The sequence below is a fragment of the Podospora pseudopauciseta genome, chromosome 3, assembly GCF_035222475.1.
Source record: "Podospora pseudopauciseta strain CBS 411.78 chromosome 3, whole genome shotgun sequence".
NCBI classification, from domain to species: domain Eukaryota; kingdom Fungi; phylum Ascomycota; class Sordariomycetes; order Sordariales; family Podosporaceae; genus Podospora; species Podospora pseudopauciseta.
Window position 1 is genome coordinate 3,123,539 of NC_085893.1, and position 21,096 is coordinate 3,144,634.

At 53.5% G+C, this 21,096-nt stretch overlaps 3 protein-coding genes across 3 annotated transcripts; 2 read left to right on the top strand and 1 right to left on the bottom strand.

Annotated features, from left to right (window-relative positions):
- Positions 1–128: 128 nt before the first annotated feature.
- On the top strand, positions 129–2,793 carry QC763_308850 (uncharacterized protein; the record flags this gene model as incomplete). Its single annotated transcript, XM_062911335.1, has 4 exons — positions 129–288; positions 369–745; positions 807–1,211; positions 1,267–2,793. The coding sequence occupies 4 exons, from the start codon at positions 129–131 to the stop codon at positions 2,791–2,793; spliced, it is 2,469 nt and encodes an 822-aa protein (XP_062767362.1).
- Positions 2,794–6,056: 3,263 nt separating this feature from the next.
- On the top strand, positions 6,057–9,464 carry QC763_308860 (uncharacterized protein; the record flags this gene model as incomplete). The annotated part of the gene is made up of 2 exons (XM_062911336.1): positions 6,057–7,576; positions 7,715–9,464. 2 exons carry the CDS (start codon positions 6,057–6,059, stop codon positions 9,462–9,464), a joined length of 3,270 nt encoding a protein of 1,089 aa, XP_062767363.1.
- A 6,572-nt stretch (positions 9,465–16,036) lies between these two features.
- On the bottom strand, positions 16,037–20,987 carry QC763_308870 (uncharacterized protein). The gene is made up of 2 exons (XM_062911337.1): positions 18,658–20,987; positions 16,037–18,593 (listed from the first exon to the last, which is right to left on the bottom strand). Exons 1-2 carry the CDS (start codon positions 19,643–19,645, stop codon positions 17,965–17,967), a joined length of 1,617 nt encoding a protein of 538 aa, XP_062767364.1. The 5' UTR covers positions 19,646–20,987; the 3' UTR covers positions 16,037–17,964.
- Positions 20,988–21,096: the final 109 nt, after the last annotated feature.

Here is a 21,096-nt window from a genome sequence, read left to right on the forward strand (position 1 = left end):
TTTGGCGCACCGCCAAACCCGAATGCGCATGCCGATTGCCCACGGATAACCCCTTTGCCTCGCCCATGAGCAGCCGCCCCGGACACGCAACACGCACGCATGCCAGCTCAACCGTAGCACCCTGAGCCATGGATCTCGGGGATTCAGACGGCGGCTTCGATGCCGGCTTTGGTGGCCCGGAAAAGAAGCGCCCACTGCCCGCCGACCTGCCACGGTCACTAGACGACCGGAGACATGCTCCCGCCGAGTTGCTGGTGCCCGAGACGGAGATGTACGACGGATGGCAGGGTTGGTGTCCCTTCAACCTTCCCCTTTTTGCTCTCCCACGTCATACCGTGTGCTAACTCACGAGTCTTTTTGCTTTTCAGGACAATCGCAATTCCTGACCACGCCCATCACCGCGAAGCCGTTATCGTTTGGCAACCTGACGCTGGATGACCCCAACTACGAGGAGGAGTTGACAAAGGGCGGCCCGGACAGCGAGAAACGGCTTATGGAAATGCTTGCCGCCCAGGCCGCACACACAACGAGCGCCGTGTTCGAGGACGAGGATGTCGTCGCTGCCGATCCGAAGCGGTCCGAGGAGGAGAAGAAGGATGTATTGCAGAGGACGTTCATCATGGCCGCCAGCAATGGCAACCTGGAGTCTGTAAACAAGATATTGAACGGAAAGGCCAGGGAATACATTGACGTGAATGCGCCAGATGACGAGGGGACGCCGGCCCTCATATACGCGAGCTGCTTTGTTAGTGCTATTAGCCATGCGCTCTCCCGGAAATTGCCCATGCTAATTGTTTTGGTGGTAGGGACACGAGTCGGTGGTACAGGCGTTGATTGACGTGGGAGCCGATGTCGACAAGCAGGATCGCAATCAATGGAGTGCTCTTATGTGGGCCATGACAAACAGACACAAGGGAATCGCGACGATACTTTTGGACAATGGGGCGTCGCCAGATAAGAAGACCTCGACAGGGAGGACGGCGTTCGATTTCGCTGGCCAGGATAGCGACATGAACTTTTACCTCAACGACAGTGGTGGGTATGGCATCGGAACGGTCGGGCTGGACGATGACTTTTATAAACCTGGATTTTCCCAGGACAAGTTCGAGGAAGAGTTGGCCGAAAACGAAATGCGCCGACGCATGATGATGGACAGTGCTAGGGATCTGGAGGTGGACCTTGGCAACATGGGCATCGATGACCAGCCTGAGGTTTGTAGCCCCTATTTACCCCTTTTTTCTTCTGAGCTGATGCTAACAATCCCAGACCTTTGATGAATTCGATGAAGAAGAACAGCAGGAGTTTGACTGGTCGAGATGTCTTCACGATCAAATGTTTGTTTTCCAGGAGAGTGATCTCGACACGATCCTAGACATTGTCATCACCAACATGACACCGCAACGATCTCCAACTCAGAAACCAGTACCAGCAAACATGATTTTTCTCGGGGCCAGATATGCGCATTATCACGCCAGTCCAGAGTTACTGGCGAAGCTACTGGTAACAGCTATGGACAAGATCAACTACGTGGTGGAACAACACCAATGGGACATGACCATTCTTGCGTTCTGGATGTCCAACGCCACGCTTCTTCTACATTACCTCAAAAAAGACGACGGCCTCGTCGAGGCCACAACCGAGTTCCAAGCGCAATTGGCCGAACTGATTAACGAAATTTTTATTCTTATCGTCCGCGACGCCGAGAGACGCCTGGACAAGGTGCTCGAACCGGCGATGCTCGACCACGAAACGATACCGGGGTTCGAAAACATCACGTTTCAAAACGAATGGAAGCTCTTCAAGAGGAAAAAAGAGGTGCAAGAAGAGCCTCTCGAGAAGCGATTACGACCTCCGTCGCCAAAACAGCGAGCGAAGCCCTCGCCACGAAACGTTACTTCCCTGCTGTCGTCCACACTTTTTGTGCTGGATCTTTATGATGTGCACTCGGTGATCACGGCGCAGATTTCTTCGCAACTGATATACTGGCTCGGGGCGGAGCTGTTCAACCGCATCATGTCCAGCAGGAAGTACCTGGCGAGGACGAAGGCGATGCAGATCAGGATGAATATTTCTGTCTTGGAGGACTGGGTGAGGAGCAACAACCGGCAGCCGGAGCATTATGAAAAAGGGGAGATGAAGTCGACGGGGGAGACGTTGTTGGAGGCGTCGAAGAGGCACCTGGCGCCGGTGATTCAGCTGCTGCAGTGGCTGCAGTGTTTTTCGAGTCTGGGGCAGGACGACCTGGAGGCGCTGGTGGGGACGCTGCAGCAGTTGCGGAGCCTGAGTCCGCAGCAGCTGTTGCATTCGGCGGCGCATTATAGGCCGGAGGTTGGGGAGGGGGGACTGCCGAAGTCGGCGCAGAAGTATTTGGCTGCTGTTCAGAAGGAGCGGGAGGCGAGGAGGAAGGTGGCTGGGGAGGGGTCGTCGCCGGGGAAGAATAAGAATGGCGGTGGTGAGGTTCCGATGTCGCCGGTGGAGGGCGGCGGGGGGATGTTTGATGAGGAGGTGGAGGAGGCGCCGGCGAATTTGCTGCTGGATCCGGCGTTGATGCTGCCGTTTGTGCTGCCTAGTGTGACGGATATGTTGGTTAGTTATGGGGCTGGGTTTGGGGGGGTGAATAGGGAGCGGGAGAGGAAGTATTTGCCTAGTATACCGCCGGAGTTTTTGGAGAGGATTGAGAACGCGACTGGGCAGAGTGGTGGGGGTGGAGGGGGGATGGGAGGGGGAGGGATAGGGGGGATGGATAGGGGGCAGAGGTTGTATGGGGGGAGGGATTGGGAGGATGAGGAGTAGAGTGGGGGTTAGGGGATTAGGGGATACTCTATAAGATTCAAATGATAGATGGGTTCTCTTTGCTGCATGGGTGTTTGTGTATAAGGGAAGCTACCAGAACAAAGAAGCATAGTTTGGGGGGGGGGGGGTTGCGATGGTTTCAGGAGAGAATATTTCCAGCGTTATTGTCCATTTACTGTTGGACTTGGATGCAAAATTCAGGGGCAGGAATGCAGACTGGGCTGGGAAGCGTTGATTGATTGCTATCCTTGGACATAATGCAGTCATTCTGCTGTAATTTACACATTCTGTCTCGGTGGTTGATTGCTTTTTTTTTCTTGGGAGTGTTGGTACTCTGCAAGCTGCAAGGGACGGGACCAAAACCTACCTACGGCTGCTTGGTTGGGCCACTGGGCTTGTCTTGCCCAGGTGCTTTTCTTTTCTTCTTTTCGGCACTGAACGACACCTTAATGGTCAGCGGCGTTCGCCCCTCCTCTCTCCGACTCTCTGTCTCTGGTTCTTCTTCTTCTTCTTCTTCTTTTCTGCAGGTACAGTTCCTCCATCATTGGACGGGTACTACTCTGCGAGGTAGTATAGAAATTTGACACATCATCATCATCATCACCGACCTCGGCACTCTTCTGTTTTTCACCCTGCTTTGAGTTCTTTTCAAGCTGTCTTACCTACGGACTGTTGTCTGGTGCTTCTCTCCCTCTTCTTCCTCTGGCCACAATTCGGGCTGCCATGCATGCTCTGCTGCTGCTGCTGCTGCAGGTACGGGATCCTCATCACGCTCTCATATTGCTACGCTGAGCTGGCTCTTTAGTCTCGGCAGTCAGAAGTTTCTTCTTTTCTTCTCTGTGACAGTCTATCTTATTCTCCTCGGCAATGCTGCGTTCTTCTTTCCAGGTTTTTTCTGGTAGGTGCTCATGCATCCTGCAAGGGACGAGGAGAGCTATCAAGGGAGTACACGATTATTTGATTGGATTGAAGTGTGTGTTTGTGTGTGTTTGTGTGTGGTCAACGATGCAGGTCGGTCGGTCGGTCGGTTTGTGGCCCTACACTACAGGATGTTGTACACCGTGTCACTTCTTGCTTCTGGCGGTTATGATGAGAGTAGTAGACAGGGCGGAAAGAACGTGGGTTGCATGGGTTGGTGAACCTGGTTTGGCGACGGGGTGCTTAAACTTGGACGAACGATAGGTGGTTTTTTATTGCATGGGTACCTAGGGCAGAGAGGGTAGGTGTTGGCAATCGATGATGGGAGAGGCAAACACGGCGAGGCATTTTTTGGGGTTGGGTCGTTATGCTGCGGTGAATCGTGACTTTGATGTGTATGCAGGGCGAGTTGTCAGTTCTGAGGTGATTATGCAAACGAAGGGATTGGTGATGAGAAAGTGAGAGCAAGGGCCGTATCAAGGTGAGACTTGGACGTAAAACGGCGCTGACCTAGGTCTGTAGCCAAGGTAACCAAGGTGAGAGTGACGTGCTTCTATGCATGGTCTAGTCTAGGGTGGCCAAGGGAGAATAGAAGCAGGCCCTATGCCGGACCCATTTCCGTGAATACCCTCAACCCTAGATTTGTATTGAAGCGAGGGATGTATGTTGACCGCGGAGCAGCCGAGCCGAACCGCTTCAACCCACCAATGGGTTTCCACGGCTTTTCAAATTTTCCAGCTCTCGTCGGGGGAGGGAAAAAATATATGTCGGGGTTGAATCTCTTTTTTGGTGAAGCTGGCTAAATTGGTCTTGCCACGTCAAAAAGTGGTGGTGGGAAGCATGGCCGCCCAATCACTTGATTCACCAGTCACCTGAACCGGACCGTGGGATTCCGTTGGTGGGTGTCCTCTGAAAAGGACAGGATCATGGTTCTTCGGGTCACCGCTCCGTATTTGTTCTTTGATTCACTCGATCAGTGACAAGGAGGAGCGGTCACCAGGTGTCACCATCATAGAATCACAAAACAAAAAGTGGAGGAGGAAAACAAGCGGGGAAGGTCAAGGACCCCACCGTTCATCGGAGCTGGGGCCGAGAAGCAAGTCATCAACACCAAAATCCGCAGCTGAGATGCAAGTGTTTTCGGGGTTGTTTTCTTCTTGTTTGCCGATGTGGTCCAAGACTGGCGAGTGAGACATATCTCAGGATCGAGCTGAATGATGAGAAGAAAATCAAGAGAGAGAAAAAGAGAGACGACAATGTCTTGGCATGAGAGCGGTGGGGGTTGCCCAAGTGGGACAGTGCAGGTATCCCGAAGTGGTGTAAGTGATAAGGACACCGGACGGTCAGCGAGATGTCCCATCGCAAACGGAGGGAGGAATGAGCAAAGTTTATACATTGTGTTGATCCCAAGAGTCTTCCACTCGGGTTGATATGGTCAGACTGAAAATATTCCCAAAACCAGCCAGACAAGGAGCAGACTGTCTCGGAGGTGTGCTAACAGAAACAGAAACAGACGGCGGGATTAAGCAAGCCGCGAACCGTAATAGGCAGCATGCAGGGCTGTCAATGCTGCTTTATTACCTGCAGCCCAATGGCTGTTTGGCAGGTCTTGTCTTGCGCAAACCTCGGCCGAGAATTTGACTGGTTGACATGTTGAAGCCCGCACTGAGGTGGCATCCTCTGGCTGGTCCGTCGATGCTAGCGGCGAGAATAAGAAAAAAAAGCCTCCAAGAGGTCTGGTCTGGTTGGGTGCCATATTGGGCTCCACGATGATGCAGATGCAAGTCCCGGATCTGGGTGACCCCCAGTTCCCAAGAAGAAAACAAGTGGGAAGGGACCCTTCACATAACTGGGTCATCTCCCGCTCGCTCACCCTCCAAGCCACGGCAAAAACAAGGGCTATATTTCTGCGACTCTTGTTTCACTGCCCGGGACCTTCCTCGGCCGCAAGTGATACACACGAACAGACCTTGTGGTTCTCCGCTCTTTCGGACGCAAGCCTGGAGCAGATACCCGGAACGCCGTGACGCCCACTCACTCGGCGCTTGTTTTGATCTCAAGCGTTTGCCCTCATAGATGCTTTAAGCCATTCCCAACTTTCCCACCGTTCATGGCTCTTCGGGGAACCTGTTTCTTCTTGTCCGGACGACTCCTGTCTTCTTTCACGAGCTTTGCCAGCCCAGCCGACACCCTTGAGAGTCAACACCTTGAGGGTCAACACCTTGAGAGTCAACACCTTGAGAGTCAACACCGTTGGTACTACCATATAATACCTACTGCCAATCTTGGTCATTGGATCAACAAGCAAGCTGTGCCGTAGTCGCTGCAACCTTGACAACGGCAGAATGGCCCCCCAGAAAGTTGCCAGCGTGCGCCACAAATCGAGGCCATCAGCACGACTTGCTCCCTTCCGCGATGACAGCAGTCTGGTAGCGCTGCGGTACGAGCAGACAAAACAAGCAGAGCCTCCCATTCCCCTTCCACCACCGAGAAATCCTCGCCGCATAATGCATCGCCCTGCGTCGACCATCGCATCGTCCTCCCCGAGTTCGCCAATCACCATCAACCCCCCGCCTGTTCCACCGCCGCAAGAAGAGCACCCTCTGTTCCGCACCCAGCCATCACCCCGGTCCCCAGCAGACGAGTGGAAGAGAGACTCGGGTCTGGCGCCGACATCTTCTTCGGTTACGCTCCGAGAAGAAGGTGCTGAAGATCCTGGGTTTCAAAAGTTCCTCGAGGTTATCGATGATACGGCATCGGTATACTCCTCTGACGAGCAGCAGAACGGCCGAAAGGACGCGTCTCCGATCCTAGATATCTTTCCCACTCCACCTCTGCGTATCTCGATTCCTCCTCGTCGCTCCGAGTCTGAGTGTGCGCCCCAGGACAACGGAATTGTATCACCTAGTCAGACCACGGCGCCGGCATCGCCAGTGACACCAACACGTCAAACGTCTCTCACCAAGAGAATAGGCCAAACACTAGGACTCCGCTCCAAGTCGGAAGGGTCGAAACGGTTGCGAAAAAAGATGCTTGGCGACGACAAGGCTGCAGCTGCAACGGCCGAGGCTGGTCATGGAACAGCCATGCGGGGCGTGCCGGGGCCGCTAAAATCGCCTAAACTCACCGTGCTCCCCAGTTCTCCCACTACCCCAGCAGGGGCCCCTGTCTTGCGCGGCAGCTCTAACAGGGGAAACATTCCTGCAACATTAGGATCTTCTGCAACAGCCACAACTCCCACTACCCCCACAGCTCCTACAACTCCTGCAAGTACAGGAGATACCACTTTCATGCCTCTCGACACGCCCATTCCCGCCGACAGCCTGTGGGACGACCTCGGTGACCTGTCCTTCTCCAAGAGAGGCAGCATCATGTTTGGCGGCAAAAGTGACCCATTCAAGATGTTGAAGGCCGCCGGCGCAACCAGCTCGGCGGCAGCTCCCGCGACAGCGACAGGAAAAGAAACCGCGACACCGCTCTTGACGACGACGACGACGACGACGACGGAATCCCCCGACGCGGCGGCCACGACGGTATCCAGCGACCGCCCTCCCACCGACTCGGACACGATCACGACAACCCCCGAGAAGACACGCTCGTCGACGCACACCACCACCCTGTCGGTACCGAGCATTCGCGTCCTGCCGGTAGATGTAGAGAGGGAATCACAAAAGGTGAGATCGCTCTATGAATCGTCTGGCGAGGGCTGTGGCTTGAACTGGGAGGATGGGGGGCACGTGTCGTCGTCGTCGTTTGGTTGCGGCGTCGGCAGCAACACCACCAGTGTTGTCGATCAGCATCATCAGCATCGGCGCCTCGAGCCCACAGTGGAAGTCCCATCCGAAGAGGAAGAGATAGCAGTTGTGTACGGTTTTCCTTGGCTTTCTTTTCTTCGCATTTTATGCTTATCTTGAGTTTATTTTTTTATTTTACTTTTTTTGTTTTTTGGCACACAAGAGTTTACTGACAGCGAGCGCCTTCTTTTTCTCGCTCACGACTACAGATCTTCTTCTACTCCTCCCTCTTCAAGTCGGGTACCGTCAAGCGCAGCCGGTCAGCAACAGCAAGCTCAGCAACAGCAGCAAGCGCCAAGCGACCGTCTCTCAGCGCGTACTACTCCAGCGTCGAATACACCACGGTCGGCCAGTTCCTTGTCTCCGCTACGAGATAGCCACGCTTCTGCCGCCGTCACGAGGAGGGAATATGAAAGGGCGGGTGGTATTGAGGACTGGGAGGATGTAGGGTTTTCGGATGTGGATCGGTATGGGTTCATCAGCCAGCGCCCACCTGCAAGACCGGAAACGGCGAGGGCTGGGACCCCAGAGTTGAGGTCGGCGCAGATGCCGCCTAGAAGGAGGAACGTGCTGACCAAGAGGCCCATGACGGCTTATTCCGCCACCGGGGGTGGAGGTGGTAGTTTGGGGGGTTACATTCGACCACCAAGCAGGAAGGTTTCGACAAGGTCACTCAACACTTTTACGAGCGAATTCTCGACTCTGTCGAGGAGATCGACGAGGAGCTCGATCAGATCGGCGACGAATCGGTTGCCGCATAATAGGGATCGGAGGTGGATGGATGAGGCGGGGGACATGCTTGCTTTGCAGGCGGGACTGACGGGGATCAACACGGATGATCATGGGGATGGGGGAGGGGTGGGGTTTGCCAGCAACGTCGGGGTGAACGGGGGGAAGAACACGGAGGCACAGAAACGTAAGGAGTTGGAACGGGCCGAGAAGTGGAGGAAGATGGCGACTGTTGTGAATAAGAAGGCTGGGTCGTCGCCGTCGGCCTCACAGCCAAGTAGTCAGGGGCAGGGGATGGATTACGAATTCGACACCAAAAACGCAAAGTTGATTGACAGGACCTGGAAGGGCATCCCGGACTGCTGGCGGGCGGCGGCGTGGTATTCCTTTTTGGCCACGAGCGCCAGGCAGTGGAAGAGCACCGAGACGGACGACTATTTGATTGCCGAATTTACGAGACTGCAGCACGAGAGCTCGCCGGATGATGTGCAGATTGACCTGGACGTGCCGAGGACGATTAACGGGCATATCATGTTCCGCAAGCGGTATCGTGGCGGTCAGAGGTTGCTTTTCAGGGTGCTGCATGCCATCTCGCTGTTTTTTCCCGAGTTGGGCTATGTGCAGGGGATGGCGCCCCTTGCGGCGACGCTGCTGTGTTATTTTGACGAGGAGAGGTGTTTTGTCATGCTGGTGAGGATGTGGCGGTACCGCGGGCTGGAGCACCTTTACAAGCCCGGCTTTGCGGAGCTGATGGGGGTGCTGGAGGACTTTGAGAACAGGTGGCTGGCCGGGAAGGACGTGGCGGCCAAGCTCAAAGAGCTGGCGATTGATGCCACGGCGTATGGGACGAGGTGGTACCTGACGCTGTTCAACTTGAGCATTCCGTTCCCGGCGCAGCTGAGGGTGTGGGATGTCTTTATGCTGCTGGGGGAGTGCCCGCCTCCAAATTATGAGGAGCAGCAGCAGCAGCTGGGGGAAAAGGAAAAGGGGAAGGGACCCGGGTTGGGAGCCAGGGGTGTGCCAAAGGGGCTGGATATCCTGCATGCCACGAGCGCGGCGCTGATTAATGCGTTGAGGGATGTGTTGCTTGATTCGGACTTTGAGAACGCGATGAAGGCGCTGACGGCTTGGATTCCGATTAAGGATGAGGATTTGCTCATGAAGGTTACGAGGGCCGAGTGGAGGGTTCATCATAAGGAGGGGGGTGGGGGGAGTAAGTGGAAGATGTGAGGAGTTTTGTTGGAGGGCCTTTTTTTTTTCTATTCATTTTTTTTTCTCTTGGGTCGTTTTTTTTTGTTTGTTTGTTTGTTGGTTGGTGCCTGTTTCTCGAAAAGGAGATTGACAGGACACACAGGCATTTTTTTCCGTGCAGACAAGTTTGATACCCCCCGTTTACTTTTTTTTTTCTTTCTCTGGTACGAGATTTGCTTATTCCCCCCTATTGCGAAATTGGTTTGAGCGTTTTTGTTGTTGTTGTTGTTGTTGTTGTTGTTGTTGTTGTTGTTGTTGTTGTTGTTGTTGTTTTTTCAGTGTGTGGTTCTTGTCTTGTTGTGGGATAGATTGAGGAAAGTGAGAGATGGATGCTTTTGATGGAATGTTTTCTGCCCCTATTTCTCTTTTTTAATGTTAGCTTGACCGGTTAGTTAGCTGGCTAGGTCGTCCACGTCCTTTGACAGGACTTGTATGTTTCTTTTGTCTTTGAACGATGGTGTGGATGAGTGGTGATGAGATGGTGATGTTATAACTGTTGGGGTGGGATGGATGGTGGATGGGTAGGGTTAGGTTGATGTGGTTGCTGGAAGAGAGGGTGAGAAGTAAGAGAATGTAAATACATACATACCTATGATACTGACACCTGAATTTATGGATCATTCGAGGTGCTGGGTCAAGTGTGTGGGTGTTGTGCGTGGTCGGTTTCTCTGAGAGAGACTGTTCAGAGGTTGGTCTGCCGGCTGTCTTGCATCTTTTGTCTATTATCTAGATTCAAATGGAGCTGTCGAACTCTTGACCATTTGTGGTATCGAGAAAATGCCATAGTTTCCTCTACATCTTTCTGCTAATTAGCAATTTCACAATTCATACCAGCCGGCAGTTTACACTTAAGGAGACTTTCATCACTCATCGAAATAAATAGCTTATATTCAGACACCAACTAGCTAGATATGTCACCACTATTCAGTACCTATCAACACCATCTTCGACAAGTTCGCCCCAGCTCTCATTTTCCCCTGCAGACATAACAACAACATGGCTTTCCACCTAGCAACAACCTACTCCGCGGAGAAATTATTTAAGATGAGACCAAAAAGAATATCATATCAAAGCAATCTCGGGACTGTCAAGGCCAGAGAGGAGAAAACACAGTGAGACCATCGTAAAAGGTTGGCGTGTCCCCGCAGTCTGATAAACAGGGGGCTTGGAGGTTGAGGCTGGCTTTGGGTGTTGTGATGGAAAGAAATGCGGTCAAGGTGCTGGGGGAGCGGCTCGATGTACTGGACGATGAATCTTTGCAGAAATCTGCCGGGGTAGGAGTCTTCACCTCCCCCGACGGAAAGACAATTGTTGGTTCGGGTTGGGGGTGGGAACCAGCTGTAAGTTGAAGGGAGTTGAAAGTGAAACTTGACACGGTTGAGCCAAGTCTCCTGGTGCTCGTCTCATGGCTTGGCATTGGATGATAGACTTGGGATCTGCCTGGCCGTGGGTGAGAGATACACAGGCGATGTTCAGGCGAGTAACCTGGCTAAATGGACCAGCCTGCTGGAGCGGCGGGGAGCTGCTGGATTTGTGTGAATGAAGGGGACGCTTGGGTGTGAATGAAGGGGAGCTTACCTTCGCTGGCACCATCCATGGGCTCTCTTGACGACCTCAAGAATTGGTTGGCTCGCGAGCTTCTTGCGATCTTCTTGATGATGGATTGGAGACAGGTGAATTTGTCTGATTCCAGGTCATGGTTATAGCTTGCTGGAGTGGTCCGCGTTTCCGACCAGACCGCGTTCTCGTGCTGGGTTCATCGGTTCTTGCTGCTCGGCGATGGCTTGGCTGTCGTCGGTAGGGTGTCCTGAGTTGTGGTGGAGATTCCCAGAGTGCGACCCCTTTGTCAAGTCATGACGCAGCTGGGTGAAGTCAGCTTGAGCACTGGGAGCTCGCCATGCCAATCCGGCCTCCCTCTCCGCAAACTCCCGGCTAGGTATGGGAGCAATGGCGTCTTGAGAGCCAGGCAACACCGGGTCTCTGAGGTGTAAGTTGCGGGACTTCCGGAAGGCCCGAACAGGGCATTGAGGGCGCCGAGTAGCTCGGTCTGGCAACGGCAGACTATGTGGTTTGCTCCAACAGTGATTTTACTGAAGGCCAAGCAGCAGGAAATCTTTGAGAGCCTTGTCTTCGCCTGGAAATGCTTCTGAAGTTGCAAGGCAGTTTGTCCAGTCCAGAACTCGGGAGACCCGTCCAGCTCATCAGCCCTATCCACCCGGTCTTGGTGAGGTGACGATGGTCCAACGGAAGGGAAAGAGGTCAACCTGGGTGCCATGTCCGGGGTGCCGTGTTCCGATACTGGGAGCCTGCTCTTGGTTGGAGACTGGTGGGTTATGGGGTGGGTACCTAGGTAAATGACGGTGTCGAGAAGCTAGATGGCGTGATGGATGTTGGTGAACATGGTTTGTTTTGAGATGAAGTGAGTATATATACACTCGACCGTCAGCTTTGAAGCTTGAACAGCGGTCTCGAAATATATAAGCTCTGAGAATAAGGAGAGATATTGGGGCTCTTATAGGCGTCCAACAACTCAGTCATCTCTCTTTCCATAGATAGTCAAGTGAGTTCGCGAGGATTCACATTCTCCCCAGTCGGAAGCTTGTTACGATCTCATGAGACAGATGACTGGTACATAATCTTCATTCTACTCAACAGCTATCTCATCTACTTTTCATCATTAAAGTGTGAGTGTTCATGACATAATCCCCTTGACTGCAAGTGGTCAGTCGGTAGGTGAGAGAGATATCCCTATGACTCTCACCAGTACTATGCCCACAATCCAGTCAACACCAACAAAAACAACCACAACCGCACCTATCACACAAACATAAGAGTCCCAACCTGAAGCTCATCATCTGACCCATGTGTACCTGCAAGAGTCGCTCTCGCTACCTCCATCCTCCCTTTTTCGGTCCTTTTCACGCGTGACTCGCATACGCCAAAGCAGCCGAGGGTGGTCAACCCAAAATTTCCTTTCTATGAAAAGCGGACTTTCCTTGTTTACTTTCTTTTTCGCGACGTTCCTTTGCTGTTCCGTGATTCTTCTAGCGCTGTCTCGGTACCCAACTTAGACAACCTTGTCGGCTTTCAAGACAGATGTTCTCAGCGCTTCTCCCGCAGTAGTCTCCCCCTCGCTACCTTACTTACTTACCATAAAACAGCCTGTAATACACACGAGCTCTTATAGTACAGGCAGGTCTTTTACTAACTCCATAAAGGTAGGTCACATCAGTTGTATGTTCCGCGTGTTGTCAGTGTCACTACATACTGTCCAACCTACCTTGCAAAAAAAAAAAAAAAAAAAAAAAAAAAAGATTGCGCAACTGACCTTGTCCTTGTCCCTGTGCTTGTCTACCAGCATTTTACAACCTGGAAAGTTCACATGCCACGTGATAGAGATCGCGCCTACCACATCGGCTCAGCTTAGACGTCGCAAACCTTACATAGGTATGTTGGTTTATGTAAAGCACTTCTTAAATATCCCAATCCGGCAACCCCCAATATATCTGACACAAATCCACCCTACTTTCTCACCCACCACACCAACCAGCAAAACCAAGTCTGGGGTCCGGGGTCTGGGGTATTCTCCCTTTTCTTCATTATCTTCCGCACCATCCTCATCAGCAAGCCCTGCCAAGCCGAGGCACAGTAATCCCTTGCGTGATACCTCCCATCATCCCCCAAAAGCATGTCAGACGGGTCAAACATTCCACTTGTGGCTTACACTTGTGGCTTTTCCTCCGCCCCTCCCCCCCCCCCTTTCACGCACATGTAGGTATGTCAGATAGGTAGAAGAAGGTAACACACATGTTTCATGTGTTCTCCCGTCCTTGACAGCAAAGTATTATCACTGTGCATATGTAAATGCATGATGTCTTTTTATACCCTGCTTACCTGCTGCCTACCTACTACCTACCTCACCTCCATGCCCAAATGTCATCCAAAGCATGTGGCATCAGTCTTGAATTTACAAAGCGGCCGACCACCACCCGCTCACTCACACAGACACACACATACACACACACACACACACACACACACACACACACACATACACACACACACACAAACACACAGTACGGGAGCTCTTCCAAAGTAAAAATAGCCGCGTCCCTTCTTCCGTCCCACACTCCCATCCCTTACCCGCAAGCGCCGTCAACATTCCCTCCCCCAATCCCAATCTACCCGCGTCTATCTCCAATTCAGCCGCGATACCCATTCGACCTCAACCTCGTGTGTGTGCATCACATCACAAGTTCCCCGGGCCCGGGTATACTGCCCACACCCGCACCCACACCCACCACACCACACCCGTCTGCCCCATCCCGTCTAAGCGAAGTGGTACATTCTCATAATCACTCTCATGTCAAGCAGCTTGGTTGAACCCATTAATTAAGACTTGGATAGATATGGAGAAAAAACCACAATGCCGTAGACGAAAAAGGGGGGCGAAATGCACTTGCAATCTTTTGCGTCCTCGCCTATAGGAAGCGGCAACTCGCTTCCAACAGTAACCTCTTTCATCCGCACAAACTGTCAATCTTGGAAAAAAGAAAAAAAAAAAAAGACCATCTTAACACGGAATTGATACCCTCCTTCCCTTGCCGAACCCACCAGCCGAAGTTGTTTGCTGGCGTCATCATAACCGTCCAGACAAGCCAGTGACGGGCGGCTCATTCGGATCGGTTCCATACAAGCCCCCAGAACAAACTTTGTATCCTGCCAGATCCGGAATCTCTGGCATAATCTTCATATCTGGGTCATTCGGCTCAACGGGACGAGACCAAACAAACAAACAAGGCAATATCGCGGCTTTTGGATAAGTGTTTTGGTTGTTCGGAAGGAATAGATACTGGGCCAAGAGATGATGAGGCTTCATGCTTGGGAAAAGGAAACAAAAGCGCACCGACAAAAGCATGCTGAAGTTGAGTGCAGTGGTAGCCACTAAGGCTACAGCCACAGCTGCGGCTGCTGCACTGGAGGACGACTGCGTCGATCAAGCACATATATACGCCCTCCCCCCAAAAAGACAACTGACAAGGACAAGGCCTCGACGGCAAGACCCAGGATCCAAATACCGTGCCGCGTCCAGGTGTGATCCAAAAGAAACATGGGCATGGCCACCATACCATACCATTCATGCCTGCCTGCCGACGACGAGACAAGTCCACGTTGTCAAAGGGAAAAAACAAATCCCACGTGCAGGCCGCGTATGGCCGGACCGGACCAGCTCCGAATGGCTGGATGATATTACTAGGTCGGTAAGTAAGATCTGGTCGATCCTGGCTGGCCGCCATCAAACGGCCACCGACTGGCTGATGTTCATCCGCCGATAGGGTAGACCCATCATCTTTTCAGGCGTGTGTAGAAACACTCCCCATTATCAGATGCATGTCGTATCATAGCATGAACTGACAGGTGAGAAAATGCAACCCCCAAGCTTTGACACCCGGCTGTGCGCTTATTGCCTGCGCCTGTTGATCCCATCCTTATACAACAACGCCTGCCGACTTCGAGCTGAGGTTGACGGGCTGCGAACGCTCAGACGTTTGTGCCAGAAATAAAGACATCCTTCAGCGCTTCTGAGGCAATGACTTGAATTCCGCCGCGAAGGGAAAAAATAAAATAAAAAATAAAAAGAGTTGACAGGCAGAGCCAGCTCGCAGTGTTGCATTGGTGATTTTGCCGCAGGCGACTGTGCAAAACAGACGGCTGGATATCCGTATAGCTTCCAGCGTTGCATCCTGCTCGTTCAAGGCAATGGAAAATGCCGCCTCGCCTGTGCGCCGAACTGCCAAAATGGAGCCGAGGGAGACGTACGTGTCGTGTACGTAGAAGTGGGCAGACAGTGGGGGAGAGGAAGGGAGGAAGGAAGGAAGAAAAAAGGGCCGCCGTGGAGGAAGAAGAGGATTCTTGGTTAGGTGTGGTTAGATATCGCGAGTTCGGTTCAAGAGCCGCAGGGAGGCATCGCAGAAAGACGCTAGGCAGCACCCGGCAGACAGTTCGTGATAGTGTAGGTGTTCGCCCGACATGCGTGAACTCTTGGGGCTACACTACCCTCCGGAAGGGCAGAACGGGCCGGGTGGCCGTCCCGGGTCCGGGTCCGAGCCAGAACCATAAGCGCCGTGTGGGGCTGATCATAACACCGTTGCAACTCCAGTGCAAAGTCAACGGCGGTAACGACGACACCTCTTGGTTGCGGACGCCGCCGCCGCATTGTCCGTGCCAAAAGCTGCCGGTGACGACAAGACTCCGGGAGGAAGAGTGTGAGTGAACCCATTCCGTGCAGAGATTGCCGAGCGCGGTTGGCAGTTCGGTTGGCAATTGGCAGATTGATTGATGAGTCGTCGCTTGCATGTTGGGCTTCCCTTCGGCGCTTGTCCGCGCAAAAAAATAAAGGACAGGTTTGTGTGTGCTTACAGACGCGGGGAAGCAGACGCAGGCGAGGGAGGAGTCGGACGGAATGTGGGTGGTGGTGGAAAGAAAAGAAGGTTCCCCCCCCTCAACAATCGCACCCCTCCCCAGGTTACCCCCCCATCCCTGGCCCGTGGGCGTTAAACCGCTTTCGGTTTACCCCAGTCTGCTGCCCAACGGCCCTGGTCCTTGTCCGGACAGGGGTGCTAATGCGCAGCCCTATATTAAGTAACGTCATCCCCTTCAGAGTGCGTCTCGACTCGACATGTGTGACACTATTTGCGAGGTGCTCTCCTCCACTGTCAGTTCTTTGATATGTGCTGTGTGGGAGGAGAAAAGGCCGGGCAAATCAGAAAATGTCCGGCTTCCACATCCAGAAGAAGACAGCCCCTTCATCTGCCTCGGCACTTATCTGCGCATTGGTTTTGTTTTCTCCTCGGCGCTGCTTTCTTCTTTTGATACCTCGTCTGCCGTGATACCAGGAATAGGTAGGACCTCGTAGTCTGTGTATGATCGATCAGCAGCAAGCGCCGTCAACACCGATGTGGCATACCCGGCCATGGCTATGCAGGTGCTTTGACCTCGGACGAGATGAGGCTCCTCCAGAACGATGCCGTGGAGAGTGAAGATGTCCGTCGAGTGCCATGGTGGCGTTGGTCAAAGGACCTGACAAGCGCTTGGAAGAAGCGGCAGAGGGTTCTCACCTAAACCCGATGCATCGCTAGCCCTCCCGGGATCCCATGGCTTGGCCCGTGGTTGCAGATTCAGATACGACGAACAGGGCAACGACGTGTTTGAGGAGGAGGGGTTCGCTGGCCGAATCAGGTCATTTTCTTCCTTCTTATTCACTATGCACATGTGATTGTCCAGGTCCCCAAAAGTTCAAAACTGCCATTATGTAAGTGATAGGGGCTGCTTCCTCACCCTGACAATTACCTTGGTGCCGCTAGGAATCCTGGTTTTCGTTTAGGGCACGATCTGGACTCTGTCCCCGGCAGAGAGGGTGCCGATGCATCTACAATGTGACGGCAGCCGTTGTGAAGCAACCCACATGACGTCGAGATATCGAGAAGACTGCATTGGAGGCGCTGTAGAGTGATGAAAGGTCCGGCAGTGGCAGCAGCCGCAGCATCGAGTTCATCTGTTCTTTCGAGAACCTTGATGTCAACAAGTGAACAGGACTCGACAGCGTCTACGGACGACGATCCATGTCCTGTCCCGCCAGTCTGGCGGGTTCGGGAAGCCGAGCCTCAGTTAAACGAACCTGGCACTCCAGCCACACCATGCCCCACCTACCCAACTTGGGAAGTGTCATCACCGTTGCTCCCCCCGAGAAAAGCAAAGAGAAAAGATGGCAGCAAAAAGAGGAAAAAGCAAAACATGTCCCAGAAGCTGGCCCCCTGTTTTAAACGTTGTAAGAGTCTTGGTATTTTTCCCTGCTCCCTGCTTCTGGCTCCCTCTGCCTCTGTTTTGATAAAAACCCAAGGTGAATACGTGCGTACAAATACACAGCAAAAAAGTACAAAAAAAAGACGCTGTTTGTTAATAATACAGTACAAGTTGTCAATATACAATGCCAAAAAAAAAGTGCAGAGAATGGAAAAATGCAACGAAGGGGTAATGGAACGAAGCAAAGGCACAGAAAAGCAAAAAAGAAAGAAAAAAAAAAAAGCCCCAAAACCAACCAAAAGCAACAAGAATATGCCTCGCTCCGAGTGGCTCCAAAACAGTCAAACCTCCGGGCTCCGGGATCCTCAACCCTTTTCCAAGTTTTTTCTCTGGAAAGATTGTTTGTGTTTGGCTGAAAGAATTGTTGCGCACCGCAATGTGCGTTGTTGCGTGGAGAATCGACCGTGTCAGAATGAATCGACAGGGGCTCGATGTTTGGGATCTCCCAAGGAATGTTCGCGACCGAGGACCCCTGGCTCGCATCCATCCCCCGCCGTCCCACCCATCGTGGGTCTGTCCGCAAAGGGAAAGGGGCGGGGGAGCCGGCGGAAGGGTTACCAAACCACAACGAGTTTGGGGCAAGTCGGGGATGCTGAAACATCGCTGAAATTAAGGTTCAATCGTTATCTCCTGGTCGCGTGGTTGACGATCCTGAAACTCCACCACCGCGCAATTTTTCTTCCAACGTCCGCTCGCTCTCGCCATATGCCTGCTGGTGCTGGTATATCGTTTGATGAGGCGTCTGCTGGTGGTGGTGGTGATGATGCTGTTGCTGTTGTTGTTGCTGTTGTTGCTGCCCGAATTGTCGTGGTTCCGAGGAGACGGCAAATTGGTGCGTCGGAGGCTGGGGGGACTGTGGAGTGTCCGAGAGCAGGGACGAAACCGAGTGTGCTCCGGTCCGCATGGGAGCTGGTTGTGGAGGTGGTGCACGATGCAGCTGCTGCCCTTGCTGAGCCTGGGACGAGCTGGAAGGTTCACTCTCGCGAGCCGAGCTCGCCCCAGACGTGTGCATCGGCGACATTTCTCGCCCCGGCCCAGAGCTCTCTCCACGAAGGCCCCGCCCTCCGGCCCGGTATGATCCCAGGTCACTCCGTTGCCGCGAGTGGCCTCTTCTTCGCCCTGGTGGTGGGTTGGAGAGCGCTGCGCTATGTTGAAACGGTGGTGAGCGAAGCCGTTGTGCCGTCGATGGTGGAGGAATGGGAGGCTGTGGCCCTGCTGCTTTTCGTTTTCGCGGCGATTCCCCTACTGCGTAAACGAGCTAGTTAGCCCGCGCGAGACCCTTACGAGCGAGATTTTGATTTGGACGAACCTGAGGGCGTGCCGGGTTGATCCGTGCCACTCCGTGTCCCTCCCGCCTGAGTGGTGGGAGGCTGCCAGTGGTGGAAATAAATCGACGGCGACGGCTGGGCGTCCTGGTGCTGCGAGTGAGCAATTCCGGGATGTGAAGCTGTTGCTGGCCCGCCGCCCGGCCCGCCCGGCAGGTTCGTATTGAGATTCGGAAGATTGGATGGTGGCCGACCGGGCATGCTCTGTCCCCGAGGCCTCGTGGGAGACCCTGGATAGCCCGCCATGTACGAGCTGGTTGGCCCCTGTGCCGATCCCGGGGTGGACGGCACTCCCCCAGAGGTTGGATATTGGCCGTATCCCTGTGCTTGCGAGTCTCTTCTTTGGTGTTCTGAGGCAATGGCCCCTGATGGCATCAATGCTGGCGGATGTTGCTGCTGGTGCGGTGGCAGGAATTGCTGTGCCAGTTCCCATGCCTGTGGCGAGAGCGCTCCTCCGCCCATGCCGGCGAACACCACAGGTACTAGCGGAGGGGGGATTCCTCCGTGCAGTGATGTCCTCAGAATTTCGTGCTCCATTTTCCTCTGCTCCAAGCGGAAACTCTCCTGTCGTGTCTTCTCCTCTTCTTGCTTTCTCTTGTCCTCTTCTGCCTTCGCTTTCAACCAGTACTGCATTGACTCCTCATTACCATGCCACGATGGCGGTAGCGGAAGCTGCGTGTAGGACTGGTTTTGCTGCGGTGGCGGCGGGGGAGGCCCCGACACTGGTGGTTGGGAAAGTCCGGATCCTGGAGGTGGCTGAACTGGAGGCAAGGCCGCCGGCGGTGGCAAGCCACGGTGAGGTGCCGACATGGGCTGATGCAACGGACTGCTGTCTCGCGGGTTAGTGAGCGTGGACTTGTAGCTCGAATCCTTATATATCAAGGGGGGAGAAGGTCGTGATGTGCTCGGCGGGGTGGGTAGATCATGGACGGGCCCGTAGCCGTACTGCACAGGCTTAGTGATGGTGAGCATCCTTCATGTGAGGAGTCAATGTGATGGTGGGAAGGGAGGAGAATGCCCAACACGTGGAGCGGGACACAAGAGAAGAAGAAAGGGTAGGGCAGGTGCAGCAGGTATCGGAAGATATGTCGAAGGAGGGAGGGGAGCTTTTGAAGAGACCAATGAGCAGGGGGGAGGGAACAATAAGACGTGGAAATAACCTTTTCAGGAAGAAGCTGGATGTGGCGGCCAGCCAAGTAACGGTAGCAGAGAAGGTAGTAGGCGGGGCGTGGAGTGATGAAACGTCGAAAGTACAGATGCCCACCCTCATTTGACCACCTGGTGCCGCATAGAAAATATAAGTACTTGCTAAGGTAGGAAAGGGCAAAGACGGCTGATGCTGGTAAGTTCAGGGCAGGAAAGCAACTACACACACTCGAGGCGGAGCTAGAGCGAGCGAGGCGAGGGTCACCCTTGCTCCGTGCCTCTTTGCCCCGTCCCGATCTCCCTCCCCGTCCAAGTGAGCAAGAAGCCGCCGCGCTTGTGGCTCTTTTGGTGGGCAGTTGGATGTGTCGAGCCTGTCAGGGAGCGGTGTTCGTGTGTGTATATGGTAAGAGAAGCTAAGTCGGAAACTCTGCTCGGTGAAGTGCTGAGAAAAACAAGGACGGCGAGCGGGACAGAAGGAGAGGGAGGGATAAGACAAGAATTTGTAAACTGTCGACAGTTTACTGTTTAGGCAAGCAGCCGAGCGGGAAACAATGTGGAGCAAGCGGGCGTGCCCTGAGCTATTTCATTTAGAAGCAGCGCGTATCAGAACAGATTGACAGCAGGGTACTCTGGAAACCGAGCATCAAAGTGGTCCCCGAAAGACTCGAGACAGGCAAGCTGTTGAGGAAACAGAGAGCAAAACGCTCAGGGCCAGTCGATGGCGATCAGAACGAGGTGGTCACGGCAAGGAGTCTTGGTCGGAGATGCTGCTGCATAACATAGCATGGCCGTGAGTACCGGGACAGCCAAGATAATTCCAGGAATCTGGGGAGGGTGCCCTTAGGTCTGTAGCCTTCTTCCTAGCATCAATCCTGTCTTGAAAGTCCTGACACCAGGAAACTGTTGTGCGTTGCTGGGCTGCTGGCCGGGTGGAATGCCCCAAAGGGAGATGGTGCCTGGCCCTGTCAGTGCAGTAGTGCCCACACCACCGGAATCCGTGAGTGACTGACAAGGCTGGCGCTTTGCAGTTGAAGGGGGGCACTGTTTTTAGCATATCAGATGTGCTGGAGCCCTGGCAAGTATCTTGTTACAGAAAGGGCCTGGAGTGAATTTGGACCGTGTGGGTGAGGACGAGTACACAGGGACCAGAGCCCGGGGGGGGGTGGTGTGTTTGGATTGACGCCAAAGCAGATCCTCAACCAGAAGCAGACGGTGAATTGCCCGGATAGGCGAATCAGAACCCTGCAGAGGGGGGTGTGGATAATGATTCCGGCACC